This window comes from Tachypleus tridentatus, chromosome 3 (genome assembly GCF_004210375.1).
Source record: "Tachypleus tridentatus isolate NWPU-2018 chromosome 3, ASM421037v1, whole genome shotgun sequence".
NCBI classification, from domain to species: domain Eukaryota; kingdom Metazoa; phylum Arthropoda; class Merostomata; order Xiphosura; family Limulidae; genus Tachypleus; species Tachypleus tridentatus.
The window spans coordinates 43,971,705-43,991,397 of record NC_134827.1 but is presented as its reverse complement, the minus strand read 5'-3'; the positions used below and the strand labels follow the sequence as shown (position 1 = coordinate 43,991,397).

At 33.5% G+C, this 19,693-nt stretch overlaps 1 protein-coding gene and 1 long non-coding RNA gene across 2 annotated transcripts; both read left to right on the top strand.

The window, feature by feature from the left end:
- The first annotated feature begins 824 nt into the window (after window positions 1-824).
- Window positions 825-17,914, top strand: LOC143245828 (MFS-type transporter SLC18B1-like). The gene is made up of 7 exons (XM_076492084.1): window positions 825-1,079; window positions 1,655-1,750; window positions 10,141-10,214; window positions 10,651-10,798; window positions 13,117-13,185; window positions 16,893-16,980; window positions 17,796-17,914. The coding sequence occupies exons 1-7, from the start codon at window positions 825-827 to the stop codon at window positions 17,912-17,914; spliced, it is 849 nt and encodes a 282-aa protein (XP_076348199.1).
- A 921-nt stretch (window positions 17,915-18,835) lies between these two features.
- Window positions 18,836-19,376, top strand: LOC143246060 (uncharacterized). Its single transcript, XR_013025759.1, has 3 exons — window positions 18,836-18,874; window positions 18,990-19,085; window positions 19,300-19,376. It is a non-coding gene; the product is annotated as an uncharacterized LOC143246060 (long non-coding RNA).
- Window positions 19,377-19,693: the final 317 nt, after the last annotated feature.

The window sequence follows — 19,693 nt, the reverse complement described above, 5'->3', positions numbered from 1 at the left end:
GCCATATTAGTATAATAGTGATTCATCCACACCATAAGTGCCATATTCGTATAATAGTGATTCATCCACACCATAAGTGCCATATTAGTATAATAGTGATTCATCCACACCATAAGTGCCATATTAGTATAATAGTGATTCATCCACACCATAAGTGCCATATTAGTATAATAGTGATCCAACCACGTCATAAGTGCCATATTAGTATAATAGTGATTTATCCACGCCATAAGTGCCATATTCGTATAATAGTGATCCAACCACACCATAAGTGCCATATTCGTATAACAGTGATCCAACCACGTCATAAGTGTCATATTAGTATAATAGTGATTCATCCACACTATAAGTGTCATATTAGTATAATAGTGACCCAACCACGCCATAAGTGCTATATTCGTATAATAGTGATCCAACCACGCCATAAGTGCCATATTAGTCGTTATATTAAATACATATAACTGTAATAACGGGTCACTAGCAATGTTTAATTTGTTTTCTACTGTAAATCTTCTATAAGACACATATGGCGGTTATTAGTTGGCTTGTTATGGAACTAAACAAATTACATTAAAAGAATATTCTTTCTCTATTGAATTTCGCATAAAATTACTGCTGGGCTATCACCGCTAGCCGTCTTCAAGTGATAGGTAGAGGGAAGGCAGGTAACCAATACCACACACCGCCAACTCTTGGACTACTCTTTACCTACGAAAAGTGTATTTATTTATTTTAAAACAACATATAATGTTCTTTCTGATAATCTTGTTGCTATTACAGTATTCTGTGTCTACTAGACGCTGTTACGAAGAGCAGTTCTAAAAATGTTTACAAACCAAAGTCAACCTCCATTGGACACCGTCGATCATGGCCCTCTGTTGGCTTCTCCTGGAAACAGAGATCGATTCTTAAGCTCTGCTGATTCAAGAATTTCCTTTTCCTATAACAAAACTGCTGAAGATTTACCCACTACACAGAAACTGAGCAGAAGACAGATTGTGTTTGTACTTGTACTCGCTTATTGTTACTTTTCAATGGCCTTGTACTCAGCTGTGTTGGCACCTTTCTTCCCCACTGAGGTAAAGTTTTCCTTTTCTATTTATTTCGTTTACTTTGAAACTTGATTTCGTTGTTTCAAATAAACACAAGCAAGCATTGACTATTAGAGTGTAAAACGTCTTAACAGTCCCATCTGGACACCATTCTTTGAGATATATTATTGCCACTTTAATCAAGATAAATATGGCCTCCAATCGTCCCTCATGTCAAAATATTAGAAAATGATACCATGTTAATGTTACTAGCAAGTGTCTACTAAGAATTATTGTGCTTTGAATGACTGATATAGATATCGTTACTATCTAGTGTCGTTCTCCGATATCTAAGTTGTTTCTTCTAACATATATTGTCCTACAAATGATTTTTATAATGTTCCGTCTACAACTGTGTAGTTTGTAACCACATTAATCTGATGAGTTCTGATTCTTTGTACATCAGGCAAACTCACATTTCTTAAATTATTTTAGTTATTTAATGGGTAATCAATTACTAAAACTGAGTTCTTAATGGGCATTATATGAAACCTACTATGAAATTCGTGATAAGAATGAAGTGGGTTTCTCTTCAAAATAAATCGTATTTTAATCTGGAATAGGGTGAAAAACGAGGCCTGTCCGCCACCCAGTACGGAGCTATTATTGGCACTATCTCCTTCGTCATTTTTATCAGCTCGCCTCTTGTACCAAAACTCGTAAGTTGAAACAAATGTGTTTTTACAAAAGTCTAACATAGCATTAGATTAAGATAAAAATAAGATAGTGAAGACACTCTGGTTTGTTTGAAATTAAGCACAAAGCTACACAAAGTTTCTGTGTGGGTCATCTATAAGTGATGATAAAGAGCTAGGTCTAGTGAAGACCAACCAGCAATAAAACAGAGTAGAGCGCAAGATAGGTCATCTATAAGTGATGATGAAGAACTAGATATAGTGAAGACCAACCAGAAATAAAAAAGAGTAGAGCGCAAGATAGGTCAGCTATAAGTGATGATGAAGAACTAGATATAGTGAAGACCAACCAGAAATAAAAAGAGTAGAGCACAAGATAGGTCATCTATAAGTGATGATGAAGAACTAGATATAGTGAAGACCAACCAGAAATAAAAAAGAGTAGAGCACAAGATAGGTCATCTATAAGTGATGATGAAGAACTAGATATAGTGAAGACCAACCAGAAATAAAAAAGAGTAGAGCGCAAGATAGGTCAGCTATAAGTGATGATGAAGAACTAGATATAGTGAAGACCAACCAGAAATAAAAAAAGAGTAGAGCACAAGATAGGTCATCTATAAGTGATGATGAAGAACTAGATATAGTGAAGACCAACCAGAAATAAAAAAAGAGTACAGCACAAGACAGGTCATCTATAAGTGATGATTAAGAACTAGATATAGTGAAGACCAACCAGAAATAAAAAAGAGTTGAGCACAAGATAGGTCATCTATAAGTGATGATGAAGAACTAGATATAGTGAAGACCAACCAGAAATAAAAAAGAGTAGAGCACAAGTTAGGTCATCTATAAGTGATGATGAAGAACTAGATATAGTGCAGATCAACCAGAAATAAAAAAGAGTAGAGCGCAAGATAGGTCAGCTATAAGTGATGATGAAGAACTAGATATAGTGAAGACCAACCAGAAATAAAAAAGAGTAGAGCACAAGATAGGTCATCTATAAGTGATGATGAAGAACTAGATATAGTGAAGACCAACCAGAAATAAAAAAAGAGTACAGCACAAGATAGGTCATCTATAAGTGATGATGAAGAACTAGAAATAGTAAAAAAACAATCAAAAATAAAACAGAGTAAAACACAAGATGGGTCATCTATAAGTGATGATGAAGAACTAGAAATAGTGAAGACCAACCATAAATAAAAAAAATAGTAGAGCACAAGATGGGTCATCTATAATTGATGATAAAGAGCTAGGTCTAGTGAATACCAACCAGAAATAAAACAGAGTAAAGCACAAGATGGGTCATCTATAAGTGATGATGAAGACCAACCAGAAATAAAATAGAGTAGAGCACAAGATAGGTCATCTATAAGTGATGATGAAGAACTAGATATAGTGAAGACCAACCAGAAATAAAAAAGAGTAGAGCACAAGATAGGTCATCTATAAGTGATGATGAAGAACTAGATATAGTGAAGACCAACCACAAATAAAAAAGAGTATAGCACAAGATAGGTCATCTATAAGTGATGATGAAGAACTAGATATAGTGAAGACCAACCAGAAATAATAACGAGTAGAGCACAAGATAGGTCATCTATAAGTGATGATGAAGAACTAGATATAGTGAAGACCAACCAGAAATAAAAAGAGTAGAGCACAAGGTGGGTCATCTATAGGTGATGATGAAGAACTAGATATAGTGAAGACCAACCAGAAATAAAAAAGAGTAGAGCACAAGATAGGTCATCTATAAGTGATGATGAAGAACTAGAAATAGTGAAGACCAACCAGAAATAAGAAAATAGTAGAGCACAAGATGGGTCATCTATAAGTGATAATAAAGAACTAGAAAGAGTAAAAAAACAATAAAAAATAAAAGAGTAAAACACAAGATGGGTCATCTATAAGTGATGATGAAAACCAACCAGAAACAAAATAGAGTAGAGCACAAGATAGGTCATCTATAAATGATGATGAAGAACTAGATATAGTGAAGACCAACCAGAAATAAAAAAGAGTAGAGCACAAGATAGGTCATCTATAAGTGATGATGAAGAACTAGATATAATGAAGACCAACCAGAAATAAAAAAGAGTAGAGCACAAGATAGGTCATCTATAATGATGATGAAGAACTAGAGATATTGAAGACCAACCAGAAATAAAAGAAAGTAAAATACAAGATAGGTCATCTATAAGTGATAATGAAGAACTAGAAATAGTGAAGACCAATCAGAGTTGGTGAAGAGTAGAGCACAAGATGGGTCATCTATAAGTGTTAATAAAGACATAATATTGTCTAACACTAAACTGAAAAATATAATCAGGTAATAAATACTTGTATGACACAAATTATTCAATGGATCAAGACTAGTACAGAATGACCCTTGTGACAAACAGTCATTCCATACAGCACAAAGACAAGCATATAGTGGGTACAGTAGGACTTGTTTTGTTTGTGAAAAGGTTTGCTTTTTTCAATGCCACTAGATGTAACGACTATAAGTGGTACACCCAGCACTACTTTATCATCTTCAGAACTTTCCAACAGTTGAACACTTAGGTGCTCGTAAGATACTACAGAGAGTAAGAGAATGTTTTTAGTTTGTTTTAAAATATCCAGAAAATGTATTTAAATCGATTGAAGTACTCTGTGAAGAAAGGGTAGATAAAGGAAATAGCATGATCAACTACATCAGTATTATGTTGGAACCCCACTTCAAACAGTTAAGAAATAGCATGATCAACTACATCAGTATTATGTTGGAACCCCACTTCAAACAGTTAAGAAATAGCATGATCAACTACATCAGTATTATGTTAGAACCCCACTTCAAACAGTTAAGAAATAGCATGATCAACTACATCAGTATTATGTTGGAACCCCACTTCAAACAGTTAAGAAATAGCATGATCAACTACATCAGTATTATGTTGGAACCCCACTTCAAACAGTTAAGAAATAGCATGATCAGCTACATCAGTATCATGTTGGAACCCCACTTCAAACAGTTAAGAAATAGCATGATCAACTACATCAGTATTATGTTGGAACCCCACTTCAAACAGTTAAGAAATAGCATGATCAACTACATCAGTATTATGTTGGAACCCCACTTCAAACAGTTAAGAAATAGCATGATCAACTACATCAGTATTATGTTGGAACCCCACTTCAAACAGTTAAGAAATAGCATGATAAACTACATCAGTATTATGTTGGAACCCCACTTCAAACAGTTAAGAAATAGCATGATCAACTACATCAGTATTATGTTGGAACCCCACTTCAAACAGTTAAGAAATAGCATGATCAACTACATCAATATTATGTTGGAACCCCACTTCAAACAGTTAAGAAATAGCATGATCAACTACATCAGTATTATGTTGGAACCCCACTTCAAACAGTTAAGAAATAGCATGATCAACTACACCAGTATTATGTTGGAACCCCACTTCAAACAGTTAAGAAATAGCATGATCAACTACGTCAGTATTATGTTGGAACCCCACTTCAAACAGTTAAGAAATAGCATGATCAACTACATCAGTATTACGTTGGAACCCCACTGCAAACAGTTAAGAAATAGCATGATCAACTACATCAGTATTATGTTGGAACCCCACTTCAAACAGTTAAGAAATAGCATGATCAACTACATCAGTATTATGTTGGAACCCCACTTCAAACAGTTAAGAAATAGCATGATCAACTACATTGGTATTATGTTGGAACCCCACTTCAAACAGTTAAGAAATAGCATGATCAACTACATCGGTATTATGTTGGAACCCCACTTCAAACAGTTAAGAAATAGCATGATCAACTACATCAATATTATGTTGGAACCCCACTTCAAACAGTTAAGAAATAGCATGATCAACTACATCAGTATTATGTTGGAACCCCACTTCAAACAGTTAAGAAATAGCATGATCAACTACATCAATATTATGTTAGAACCCCACTTCAAACAGTTAAGAAATAGCATGATCAACTACATCAGTATTATGTTGGAACCCCACTTCAAACAGTTAAGAAATAGCATGATCAACTACATCAGTATTATGTTGGAACCCCACTTCAAACAGTTAAGAAATAGCATGATCAACTACATCAATATTATGTTTAGAACCCCACTTCAAACAGTTAAGAAATAGCATGATCAACTACATCAGTATTATGTTGGAACCCCACTTCAAACAGTTAAGAAATAGCATGATCAACTACATCAGTATTATGTTGGAACCCCACTTCAAACAGTTAAGAAATAGCATGATCAACTACATCAGTATTATGTTGGAACCCCACTTCAAACAGTTAAGAAATAGCATGATCAACTACATCAATATTATGTTAGAACCCCACTTCAAACAGTTAAGAAATAGCATGATCAACTACATCAGTATTATGTTGGAACCCCACTTCAAACAGTTAAGAAATAGCATGATCAACTACATCAGTATTATGTTGGAACCCCACTTCAAACAGTTAAGAAATAGCATGATCAACTACATCAGTATTATGTTGGAACCCCACTTCAAACAGTTAAGAAATAGCATGATCAACTACATCAGTATTATGTTGGAACCCCACTTCAAACAGTTAAGAAATAGCATGATCAACTACATCAATATTATGTTGGAACCCCACTTCAAACAGTTAAGAAATAGCATGATCAACTACATCAGTATTATGTTGGAACCCCACTTCAAACAGTTAAGAAATAGCATGATCAACTACACCAGTATTATGTTGAAACCCCACTTCAAACAGTTAAGAAATAGCATGATCAACTACATCAGTATTATGTTGGAACCCCACTTCAAACAGTTAAGAAATAGCATGATCAACTACATCAATATTATGTTAAAACCCCACTTCAAACAGTTAATTTTCACATGCTTGGTCCTCTCCCTCAGAATAACACTAAGAATAAATACGTTATGGTTGTGGTGTATTATTTCACCAAATGGCCAGAAATATATGCTGTTCCTAAGAAATGCTAGAAAGCCAACCCGTCAATTATTGTTTTATTATTTGTGTTGCCTACAAAACTTCACTCAGGTCAAGGATGGAGTTTTATACCACATTTGTTTGTGACGATGTGTTAAGTTCTTTGGATGAAAAATAACAGGACAGCAGCTTTTCTTCAATCTCCTGATGGAATAGTGAAGGGACAGATCTGTATACTTGTGAATCAGTTATGAGGATGAACGTACTAAGGATACTAAATTGAGACATTTCACTCTTACTCATGAGTTATTGAACAACAAAACATGATGCTACAAGCAACTCACTGATATCTCTAGTGTTTGGTAGATAATTTAATGTGACATTGGACATTTTCCACTCATATACTGGGGAAAATATCTCAACAGAGGACATTATTCTTCTCAAAAATGAATCAATGATAAAATAAAAAGACATAACTGATGACACTACGATATGTGCTACAAAGGACGACGAACTTTGATGTTAAGTAGGTGAGGAAGAGCCATATCCTATGGTAAAACAATTAGAGATAGAATTTGTAGAATCCAAAAGATCAGGCAGCCCAAGCCAGAAGTCATCCACCATTACAATCTTTGTACGTACTGAGAGAATGGTCAACTGATTACTTTAGTTTATCAGAAATAAGTGATCATGCTGAATATTACAGTCAAAATAGGTCTAGAAAAGAATTTTCCAATGTCAAATCAAACTGTTGAAGAGACCGGTGATCCTGTTAAGACCTCTTCCAAGTGTCACCAATGGTGAGACCATCAGTGTATTCCTTCGATCACTAACAGGACAATAAATGAAAATAAAATGCACTGGGTTGTCCCATCTTGTACTAGAAGCAAGTAATTAACTTATTTTATAAACAGACATTTTTAAAAAGCATATAAGATAGCAAATAAGGTTTTAAGTTGTTAATCATAATTTTGTTCATTTAACATATTTGATTAATGATTTATTGGTGGTAACGTTAATTCATATTATTTTGTAAATAGTAACTTTGTAACTAATTATGTATGTTTAATATTAGAAGTGTCAGTATTGTATGCTATATTTTTAATGTTTAAATTTTGATTTTGTAATGTTTGCTAAAGGAGCCTATGTCATAATGTAATAATAATCTGTGATGTCTGTAAATTTCCATAATTGCTAGATTTGACACGAACACTCAAATTTTCTAGATTGGATAAACAAATTTTAATAATATAAAAAACATATGCCAGTTATTTAATCTTTGAATTACTTATTTAGTGACTGGGTTAGTTAACTTAGCGTTTTAAGTTTTTTTAGTTTGTACCGTAAATACGAGAGGAATTTTGACAAGTGACTGTTAAGTTTTATTGGCAGTTAAGTCTATCAAAATCCTGCTCTGTAGTACGTTGTCAAAGAAATAAATAAATCGTTACAAGTTAGTGATATGAATTTTGGTTTCTTTTTTTCCGAATAATCAAAATGAATGTGCTCAACAATAGAAACCATTACGACAATATAAAGGACCATAATTGATTGATTCTTAATTTACCTTGTCCAGTATATGTATCAAACAAAACAACTCACCCATGTTACTAACACATATGTAAACCAATAACGAGTTGGTTTCACATTCATTTTTAACAAAATACTGACGAACAAAATAATTAAATTATACAGCCCAATAATATGTTGACAAGTAAACGTAGGATAATATTATCTCAACGATAGTTTTAATTCTTTTTAACTGTTATTTTGATGGATTAAACATATTTCAGTTTTGCTCGAGGTACGACTAATTAATACACTTTTATTTCCAACTAACCACTATGGGAGCCTAAACAGAAGTCACTACTTTGTAAGAAAGTACCATTTAGCGAATATGAATTAAAAACAATAGAGTTAACCTGAAGAAGGTCGAAACATTGTTCTCTGCTTCATTAGTAAAGGTGTTAATACCCATACCAGTTGTCCTGAAATACAGATGTACAAATTAAGTCTCTCTTTCTCTATATTATTTACAGACCAGTCGTCCTGAGATACAGATGTACACGTTAAGTCTCTCTTTCTCTATATTATTTACAGACCAGCCGTCCTGAGATACAGATGTACACGTTAAGTCTCTCTTTCTCTATATTATTTACAGACCAGCCGTCCTGAGATACAGATGTACAAGTTAAGTCTCTCTTTCTCTATATTATTTACAGACCAACCGTCCTGAGATACAGATGTACAAATTAAGTCTCTCTTTCTCTATATTATTTACAGACCAGCCGTCCTGAGATACAGATGTACAAGTTAAGTCTCTCTTTCTCTATATTATTTACAGACCAGCCGTCCTGAGATACAGATGTACAAGTTAAGTCTCTCTTTCTCTATATTACTTACAGACCAGCCGTCCTGAGATACAGATGTACAAGTTAAGTCTCTCTTTCTCTATATTATTTACAGACCAGCCGTCCTGAGATACAGATGTACACGTTAAGTCTCTCTTTCTCTATATTACTTACAGACCAGCCGTCCTGAGATACAGATGTACAAGTTAAGTCTCTCTTTCTCTATATTATTTTCAGGCCAGCCGTCCTGAGATACAGATGTACAAGTTAAGTCTCTCTTTCTCTATATTATTTACAGACCAGCCGTCCTGAGATACAGATGTACAAGTTAAGTCTCTCTTTCTCTATATTACTTACAGACCAGCCGTCCTGAGATACAGATGTACAAGTTAAGTCTCTCTTTCTCTATATTATTTACAGGCCAGCCGTCCTGAGATACAGATGTACAAGTTAAGTCTCTCTTTCTCTATATTATTTACAGACCAGCCGTCCTGAGATACAGATGTACACGTTAAGTCTCTCTTTCTCTATATTATTTACAGACCAGCCGTCCTGAGATACAGATGTACACGTTAAGTCTCTCTTTTTCTATATTATTTTACAGACCAGCCGTCCTGAGATACAGATGTACAAGTTAAGTCTCTCTTTCTCTATATTATTTACAGACCAGCCGTCCTGAGATACAGATGTACAAGTTAAGTCTCTCTTTCTCTATATTATTTACAGACCAGCCGTCCTGAGATACAGATGTACACGTTAAGTCTCTCTTTCTCTATATTATTTACAGACCAGCCGTCCTGAGATATAGATGTACAAATTAAGTCTTTCTTTCTCTATATTATTTACAGACCAGCCGTCCTGAGATACAGATGTACACGTTAAGTCTCTCTTTCTCTATATTATTTACAGACCAGCCGTCCTGAGATACAGATGTACAAGTTAAGTCTCTCTTTCTCTATATTATTTACAGACCAGCCGTCCTGAGATACAGATGTACAAGTTAAGTCTCTCTTTCTCTATATTATTTACAGACCAACCGTCCTGAGATACAGATGTACAAGTTAAGTCTCTCTTTCTCTATATTATTTACAGGTTACCATGGCAAAACCAAAGTCACTGATCAACACTGGTATGTTTACAGCAGGAGTATGTGGTATTTTGTTTGGGTAAGTTCTATTGTCAGTGTCTTATTTAGTTTATATTTGTGTTAACCTGTAAATATCCTCTTTTAAACAATCTCTCCGTTTAAGTTGACAACAACAATTACCATAATTGTGGACTTATTTCGTTTTACTTTTGTAACTAAGAACTCGAGTCACAGATTATTTCTACGGTTATGTTCAAAACATTTATTAATTATCTGTAACGAAATCTCAGGTATTTGAAATATTTCGAAAGAGACTTTCTCTTGAGAAAAGAATTCTTTAAAATGTTAAATGATGTTAAACGCTTTTTACATTATAATTTTATTACATTTGTTAATTTATGTAACATTTTTATTTTCTTTATACAAGAATTCACACAATTAAACATATTATTTATAATAAACGTCGTCAGTGAGATGAAAGTGATAATCGCTGAGATATAAGCGATCCTTTGTAGGTTTCTAGACAATTCTCCACCCGGAACAACGCTATTCATCTTGGGATTGGCAGTTCAATTTGTTGCGGGTCTTGGAGCGTCCGTTGTATACAACTTCGGATATCCAATAATGGCCAATGAGGTCGCAGACAATAAAGGAAAAGCTACAGTAAGTTTGGTGTCATTTGGCTTACACAACATACATGGCTTAAATACGACATGTACGTATTATTTGTTTATTGTTAGTGCAAGGTCACACTAATGGTTTCTCTGCGGTTTGCTCATTAGAGGAGTTAAACCTCGAGTTCTAATTCTTTACAGAAACTCTCCCGTGCATCAAAGCATCTGCAGTCGAGCATGAGTTTAATATTATTTTCAAATATTTAATTTAGTTAGTGCCAGAATACCTAGAATATTCTAAATTTTATGTTACGAAACTTCAACACTATGGTCCTTTATTTTATGTAATTAGATTTAAACTGTAAAATTATGTTTATTGATGACACAGAATTAAGGTCTGACCTTGTTATAAGAGGCCTGGCATGGCCTAGCGCGTAAGGCGTGCGACTCGTAATCCGAGGGTCACGGGTTCGTATCCCGTCGCGCCAAACATGCTCGCCCTCCTAGCCGTCGGGGCGTTATAATGTGACAGTCAATCTATCTATTCGTTGGTAAAAGAGTAGCCCAAGAATTGACGGTGGGTGGTAATGACCTTCCCTCTAGTCTTACACTGCTAAATTAGGGATGGCTACGCAGATAGCCCTCGTGTAGCTTTGCGCGAAATTCAAAACAAACCAATCATTCAATTATTATTTTTATATTATTATTATGGACTGAAATTACACGTTTTAGTGGCGGAAAGACAGCAAATTATATACGATGTCCTTTCATAGATTGTTTAAACAGAGTATTCATGGTGAAACTTTGTAGAATGGACAGCAACTGCCTGTGTAGAGACCTGAAGACGAAAGGCGGAAGACTTTCGAAATGTCGTCCTCTACATTCGTGTCTCCACAACAGGCAGTTGCCGTCCATTCTACAAAGTTTCATCACATATACGATGTAATTTGTTTGGTTTTTTTGTTTTATTAATTTCGGGCAAAGCTACACGAGGGGTATCATCGCTAGCTGTCCATAATTTCGCAGTGAGAGACTAGAGGGAAGGTCATCACCACCCACAGTCAACCCTTGGACTACCCTCTTACCAATGAATAGTGAGATTGACCGTAACTTTATAACGACCTCATGGCAGAAAGGATGAGCATGTTTGGTGCGAGTGAGATTCAAATCCGCGACTCTCAGATTACTAGTCGATTGCCCTAACCACCTGGCCATGACGGACCATATGATGTCAATAATTATTTTATTCTATAGCACTAAACAGTTATTGTTAAACCTGTCTTTATCACTCAATAACAAGTTAAACTTGTCTAATTTTGCTCACCAACAATAAACTGTGTAAACAGTGTGCAAAATGCGTTTGTTAGCCAACTTTGTGAAAAACTAAAATCGATTATGAGAACGTTGTCCCTAAAATATTTTTGATGAACCATAAATATTTTACAGTTATTGTACAAAAATGTCTCTTTTGCCCAGAAGTATAGAGTATATATAAATATTGTTTAAAGACCTCTACTACGTATATACACATGCTACTTAAAATATATGTATTATGAAAAATAAACACTGTCCTTAACGTATCTTTTGCCAAACAGCAAACTATATGTAAACCCAAAAATGTATTTGTTTCTCAACAATTAGCAATTTATAAATATTATCGTATACAACACCTTTTGCCGTCGAAGCGCCATCTGTTGACCTATCATTTGTGTGACATTGTGAAAATCCGTAGTATAAATGTTGTGTATAAAGTTATTATACCTATTATTATTATTATTATTATTATTATCCGTCTTTGCGTGATGTAACGGCATAGAAATTTTCGACCATATGGCATAATAATAATTCATGCATTGTAAACAAGACTGGTAAACAATTTTAATTTAAAAAGGTAGAATAGAGATTGTCACAAAATATAGAAACAATTTGAATCACAATTCAAAGACTATATTTTCAAGCTTTCAACTCGGGGCACTAAAAAGTGAAAAAAAAAATCCTTATTTTGTGTCTGTGTCTACAGTACGTATCAAAACGTATTCGGACAATATATTACTATTATATTTTTACCGGAAACATGTAGGACCAATAAAGAATTATTGTGATATAATGTCACATAGTTTATCAATAAACTTATAAACGTTGCTGAAACATTATGTAATGTATAAATGTCGTTAATATCATTTTAGAACCTTGATAGAAACATGTATACAAAATATGTGTATACAATTATAAACAAGGGTATTCATACTGGTAATGAAACTGTTTATTGGTACAACTTAATACAGTTATTTTAATCGCTCAAAACTCCAGTTAATGAGTAGTTCTTATAGACTATTAACTGTCAAATATTTATCTTCCTGGTTCCAGTCTCTACTGGAAATGGCTTATGGTGTTGGAACAATGCTCTCGCCCACTGTTGGAGGTGTTCTATACCAGGTAAATTTTCTTTAATTCTCATGAGACTGAAACCTAACATTCATTTAAACCAGTGGTTCCCAATCTTTTAATGCCCCACCCTAAAAATGTTCTCGCACCCACACAGTAATTATTTATTTAAGAATAAAGATGAAGGTAGCCAAAACAATTTTTTTAATAATTTGGAAAAGGAAAAATATTACAACAAATTAAAAGTTGCATAAACCCTACATGGCCTACAAAAAAATAAATTTTCATCCATGTATGAAATGAAATTTCTTTCAATATGAAATGTTCAAATGTTCATAAGCCAACTTAAATTTAATTACTTTTTTGTTCCTGTTTATTTCTTACGAGTTTTTCAAAGCGTGGCACTTTGAAGTATAGAGATAGCAATCCACAAGTCTGCCTGTGCACCCAAGTGATTTTGTCTTGATTGACAAAAGAGCACTAAATCCAAACTCGCATAAGTATGTCGTCACATTTAGTGCGTTTTCACAAAGTCTTGGAAACATGTCCAAACACCAATATTGTTCCAAAGTTTTGCTTTCAAACTGCATTTCAAGAACGTGATTTGTGTGCAGTTCAGTAAGATCTTCCTTTAGTTCATCATCATCCGACATATTATCCAAATTGTAGGAGTATGGATCTCGCACCCCCAAGGGAACCACTGACCTAAACTCTACATCTTAATTACACTTAGATCGAAAATCTCTGATAATGAGAAGTGATAATATACAATACTTTCACATTATTTTAACACTGTTATTGCGACGTTTACAGATGAACAACCCTTCCAAAACAAAAAGACTTAGTTTAATTCTTATATAATTATATAAAACTTTAAATCTGTAAACCTATTCGATAGGAATACCCTTTCTTCGTGGCGGTCCAAAATTTTAAACTTACATGGTCTACATATCCTCAATTTATTTAACACCAGTTCGACAGTAGTTACTACTATAAAAAAAAATATGATGAATGGCATTTCAACTACATTTATTTAGAAATAAAACTTTTACTGGAATAAATCTTAGGTCAGTAATTCAAAGTCAATAAAATAGGATAGAAATATAGGCTAAGTGCTATTAGCACTAGTAAAATAATTCATAACTTTAAATATAACAGCTGAAATGTTGTTGTAGCTTATAGTTTATAAAACTTTAGTATTGTCTTTATTAGAGGGAGTTTTTTTTATATAACATGAGTTAACTTTCGTATTATATTTCTGAAAGTTCAGGAATCTCGAAGATTCGTGAAATAGAGTACAATATGGAAACGCCACAACTGAGTACAATGGAATTAGTTAATCAGATATGTGTCATTTAAAGTATTTTAGTCAATGTGCATTATATACAGGTATTAAAATTAACTTACAGTAACTCACCAAAAGCTAGCCAACCGTAGACGTCAAAACTAAAAGTCTACGTTGTTTCACTGAGACGGTTCTTTTTAAGGTGAAAATAAGGCTTAAGTCCAGTCCGTGTTACGATAATGAATTAGTCTAGTTCTTTTATAACTTTTCCATAGACCTAATTTCGCATATAGTTTTTACTTTCAAATCTAACAGATATTTACTCACTAATGGTACTACGATTAAAATAAACTTATTTGTGCAATGTCATGGCTAATCAATGGAGTACCGAATATACGTTACATTCGTTGGTGTCGTTATATGAATGAATTAAAATGTAGAGTAGTGGGGTGAAATTATTTTTTTAAATATATAAAATTGTTTGTTTTTTGAATTTCGCACAAAGCTACTCGAGGGTTATCTGTGCTAGCCGTTCCTAATTTAGCAGTGTAAGACTAGAGGGAAGGCAGCTAGTCATCATCACCCACCGCCAACTCTTGGGCTACTCTTTTACCAACGAATAGATAGATTGACTGTCAAATTATAACGCCCCGACGGCTGGGAGGGCGAGCATGTTTGGCGCGACGGGGATGCGAACCCGTGACCCTCGGATTACGAGTAGTGCAGCAACTGTAACTATATTATAATTTGTTTGTTGTCGATTTAATTATACAAATTATTCAAAACAAACTTAAATGCAGTGAAATTTTGTCATTATTTAGAGTTTGAAATTGATTTATAATACATAGAACTCTTTTTAAATTAAAAGTTCAATATTTGATGATCCAGGTGAGATGACTTTGAAATTTTTAATCAAAATGGAATGGTTGTTTTTATTATGTAAGCTGATTGTGGAGTTTGGAAGATCTGGTGGTTCTTTACCAGATCTGCCTGATACTTGCATATAGTTTGTAAGTGCCATTACACGATCCTCAAACCATAGAAGTAGCTAGTAGTAGGTTTATAAACCTGAATAGATTTAGAAACTTGAAAAGTGATTTTAAAATCATTTATAATTTAACCCGTGCGTCATAAGTTTAAAGTTCATTACTTTTATAACTATTGATATGAAACTTTGCTTCCTTGAGAGTTCTGTTTTTTTAAAAACACAACTTATTTGCAGTTAAATTTGTTTTGAAGTAACCTGTATAATTAAAAACAATCCTAGTATTGCTGTAATTGTTGCACTGTATCCTACTCCCTTCTTTATTTTTATTCTTTATAAAATGATGGAACTTAAATTTAGAAAATATTATATCTAATAGTTTACCTTGTTTATAATAGCTTGCTGAAGACGGAATATATCCTGAACTGTTCAAGAAGTATATGTTTGTTACTGTGCATGTTTCTCGTTGTTTTACTGTTCATACATAAAGCTACATTGCAGTTCGATGTAGGCCTGGCATGGCCAAGCGCGTGAGGCGTGCGACTCGTAATCCGAGGGTTCGCCCGCGTCGTGCTAAACATGCTCGCCCTCCCAGCCGTGGGGGCGTATAATGTGACGGTCAATCCCACTATTCGTTGGTAAAAGAGTAGCCCAAGAGTTGGCGGTGGGGGGTGATGACTAACTGCCTTCCCTCTAGTCTGCTAAATTAAGGGACGGCTAGCACAGATAGCCCTCGAGTAGCTTTGTGCGAAATTCAAAAACAAACAAACAGTGCGATGAATTTGTTATTAAATATTATAATTTTAGTACTTTTCGTTAATACATACACCAAAAGTAGGTTAAGTTTATATAAGAGAATTAGAATAATTTAATTAAAGTATACGTTAAGGAAGAAAATGCAGTTTACTACAAAACTAGAAAATTTGAATAAACAAAAAAACCAAGACATAATAATTATGTGTATTAAAAACAATCGTTACTGATACTTATTATTCCAATATCCTATCTCACGATATCTGGCCAAATAGTTTCTAAATCTATGCACTCAGTCAGTGATACAAAATAACATGTAACAATATAATTACAATTCAAAAATCAGTGAACAATTTTAAACTTTAAAGTCAATGACATTTAATAAAATTAATGACTGAATATTTGAAAATGTTATTACTTACAAAGCTATTACATTTGCTATTTAGATCTACATAGTATATTTAGTGTTTCTTGCATTGATAGGTTAAGTGTTGAAGTTGTGGCAGTAATGAACGTTTAGAATGTTACAAAATTTCCTAAGCAGAATTTTAACATTACAGTTTCTTTTTAGTTAATGGCGCCGATAACCACAAACTAATCTTAATTTATGAAAATTAATGATAAACTTGTATCTTACATGTTTTGTTTTTTAATTATAATCAGTGATTTACTACTAAATAATTATGTTCAATTTTATTCAAAATATTCACTTTCGTGTTCTTTTTGTTTGTTTAGTTTGGAGGCTTCAAAGCACCTTTCATCTTCTTGGGAGTGGCATTGATAACAGGTTCCATATTAGTTTACTTCTTCCTTCCAGATACAGGTAAGACTACTCATTTTAAAATTTGTTTACTATTCTTGAAGAAGCGAATGATAAAACGTAACTTATGGGTATATATCTCAGTCGTATATAAACCCTTAAGGTTTCTCTGCCATACGCTATCTCGTCTTTTAAAATTTTCTCCGTTAAGCACTATCTCGTCTTTTTAAAGATTTCTCTGACACACGTTATTTCATATTTTAACCATTTCCCTGTGAGACAAGCGTCACGTCGTTTCTTACTGGTTTTTCTAGGGGACCTTATATCATCTTCTAATAGTTTTTTGTTTTTTTTTTTCTGTTACGCGTTATCTTATCTTCTGACGACTGCATTACCATACCTTCTCATTTGTTAGTGACTTTTCGAGGCATATTATCATCTTTTAATGGTTTCTCTGTGTTTTTTTATCTGTATCTAAAATACAAACATTGTTTATTTATTTAGATGCTTGTTTTCAAATTTTACTATTTTTTTCAACTGTAGATACTGAAAGTGGGTGCTCGATGAAAGACATCCTACACCTATCTCAACATTTCGGGTTTGCTTTAGACATGATTATTTGCATGTTTGCCATATCTACTATTTACTTCAACGATGTCACATTAGAACCACATCTAAGACAGGTATATCTTCTGCCTTACATTCACTTGTCAATTTACATTTGAATATATAAATATTACTTAATATTTTAGATTTTTTTAAGTAGTCACAATTTAGTTAACGTCTTTGAGAATTACTCCCGTGGCATTCAGTCAGTGGCAAAGATAGTCGCATACTTTACAAGTTTCTCGGAAAATGTTTGTTTTGGTCAATTTTAGATATTGAAGCTGTATCAATCAATGCGAAGCGGGAAGGAAGTAAAGAGGAGGTAGCCCCATACATATCTGATAAGCCTAAAGGTGGAGTATCTCAATACATATCTCATACATCTGAATAGGAAGTAGCCCCATACATATCTGATAAGCCTAAAGATGGAGTATCTCAATACATATCTCATACATCTGAATAGGAAGTAGCTCCATACATATCTGATAAGCCTAAAGATGGAGTATCTCAATACATATATCATAAATCTGAATAGGAAGTAGCCCTATACATATCTGATAAACCTAAATAAAGAGTAGGGCTATGCGTAACTGATAAACCTTAATAGGAGTATCCCTGGACATATCTCATAAACCCAAATAGGGAGTAGGCCTGCATTAATTTCGGGGTTTATGTGGAATATTTTATTTACGAAATTAGACCTTGATTGCAGCAAACATTTATTGTAAAAATAAATTCATTATACTTAGATAAACGGAACTCAGTACTATTTGTATTAAAAAAAAAAAAAAAAAAAAAAGTTCAATGGTAGAACATGTCACAAGGGCAGGAAACGAACGGACTGTTAAATTACCGGAAAAGTAGCGATATTATATTCTAAATTGTTAGATCCACTGGAACCTATAACAAACTAGATGTAAAAAATATATATATAAATATTTTTACAGTTTGAGCTACAGCCCTCCATCGTAGGAATAGTATTCGTATCTGCAGCCTTTACGTACGCTTGTAGCGCCCCCATATGGGGCTGGGTCTGTGACAGATTGGTGAGTTTATTTCAAAATAATTTTAAATCTATGATTGTATACGTATTCAATAATATTTTGATGTTTGATTTTTATATCAAATGAAGTTTAAAATAAGTGACACAATTTGTATATATAATGTATCTCGACCATTAAAAACACACAGCATTAGTCACATTTTGAAAGATCAATTTTGGTATGCTAACATATCATGTTACATACTCATATCTTTTCAGCCTAATATCCGTGTTACGTATCCCGTGGCGACACTCGCTTGTGTGCTGTGTTTTTATTTATCTCCCAGCACCTTTTCTTCACTTTGAATCGTAAGTGTTTTGCCTTACTTTCCAAAATACTAGAAATAAGTAACGCACTGTTTGTAATAATTTGATTGCATTATAAATTACATGCTTGTCCAATGCTGTTTGTATTTTTTTTCAGACAACTTTGGGTAATTATTCTCTCCTTGTTAATGTTGGGTTTTGGAGCAGAAGGTCAAACTATTTGTGCTTTTAACAACGCTCTGGTAGAGACCGTGTAAGTTAACCTTTAATCACAAGCTAAAAATGATGATTATTTTAAGATATGATGATAAAATAAAAAACAACAACATAATTTTATTTTTGCGATAAAAATAACTTGGTGTAACGTTAACCGTGTGACAAACACTAGTTGGTATTTTTTATTTATGAACATTTATCCCTTGCTTCTGTCAAATTAAACCTAATTTACGAATCGTTTTGTTGCACAGGTCAAGAGGATATCCCGCCAACGTCACAACGTTTTCTATGGTGTCTGCTGCGTTCAATTCTATGTGTGCATTAGGGTAAAGTTTTGGCTTTATTTTTTTAGCTATAATCTTATATATAATTAAATAGAATAAAACAGCAAATAATAACCTTAAACGAAAATATTCAAACAAAATCGACTAAAGTGAATAAATGGTAATATTTTTAATCAGATTTTTCTAATGAACTTATTTACAACTGCTGACGAAAAATAAAGAGTAAAGCTGTAATCTTACTATAATATGAAAGAAATTTATGTGTATGTTTTTCTTAAATTTCATCCTAGGCTTTGCATTTGGATCCGTAAAGTACGACTTAGTCAACTAGGAATGTCAAAAATACATTGTTTTTCTTTTG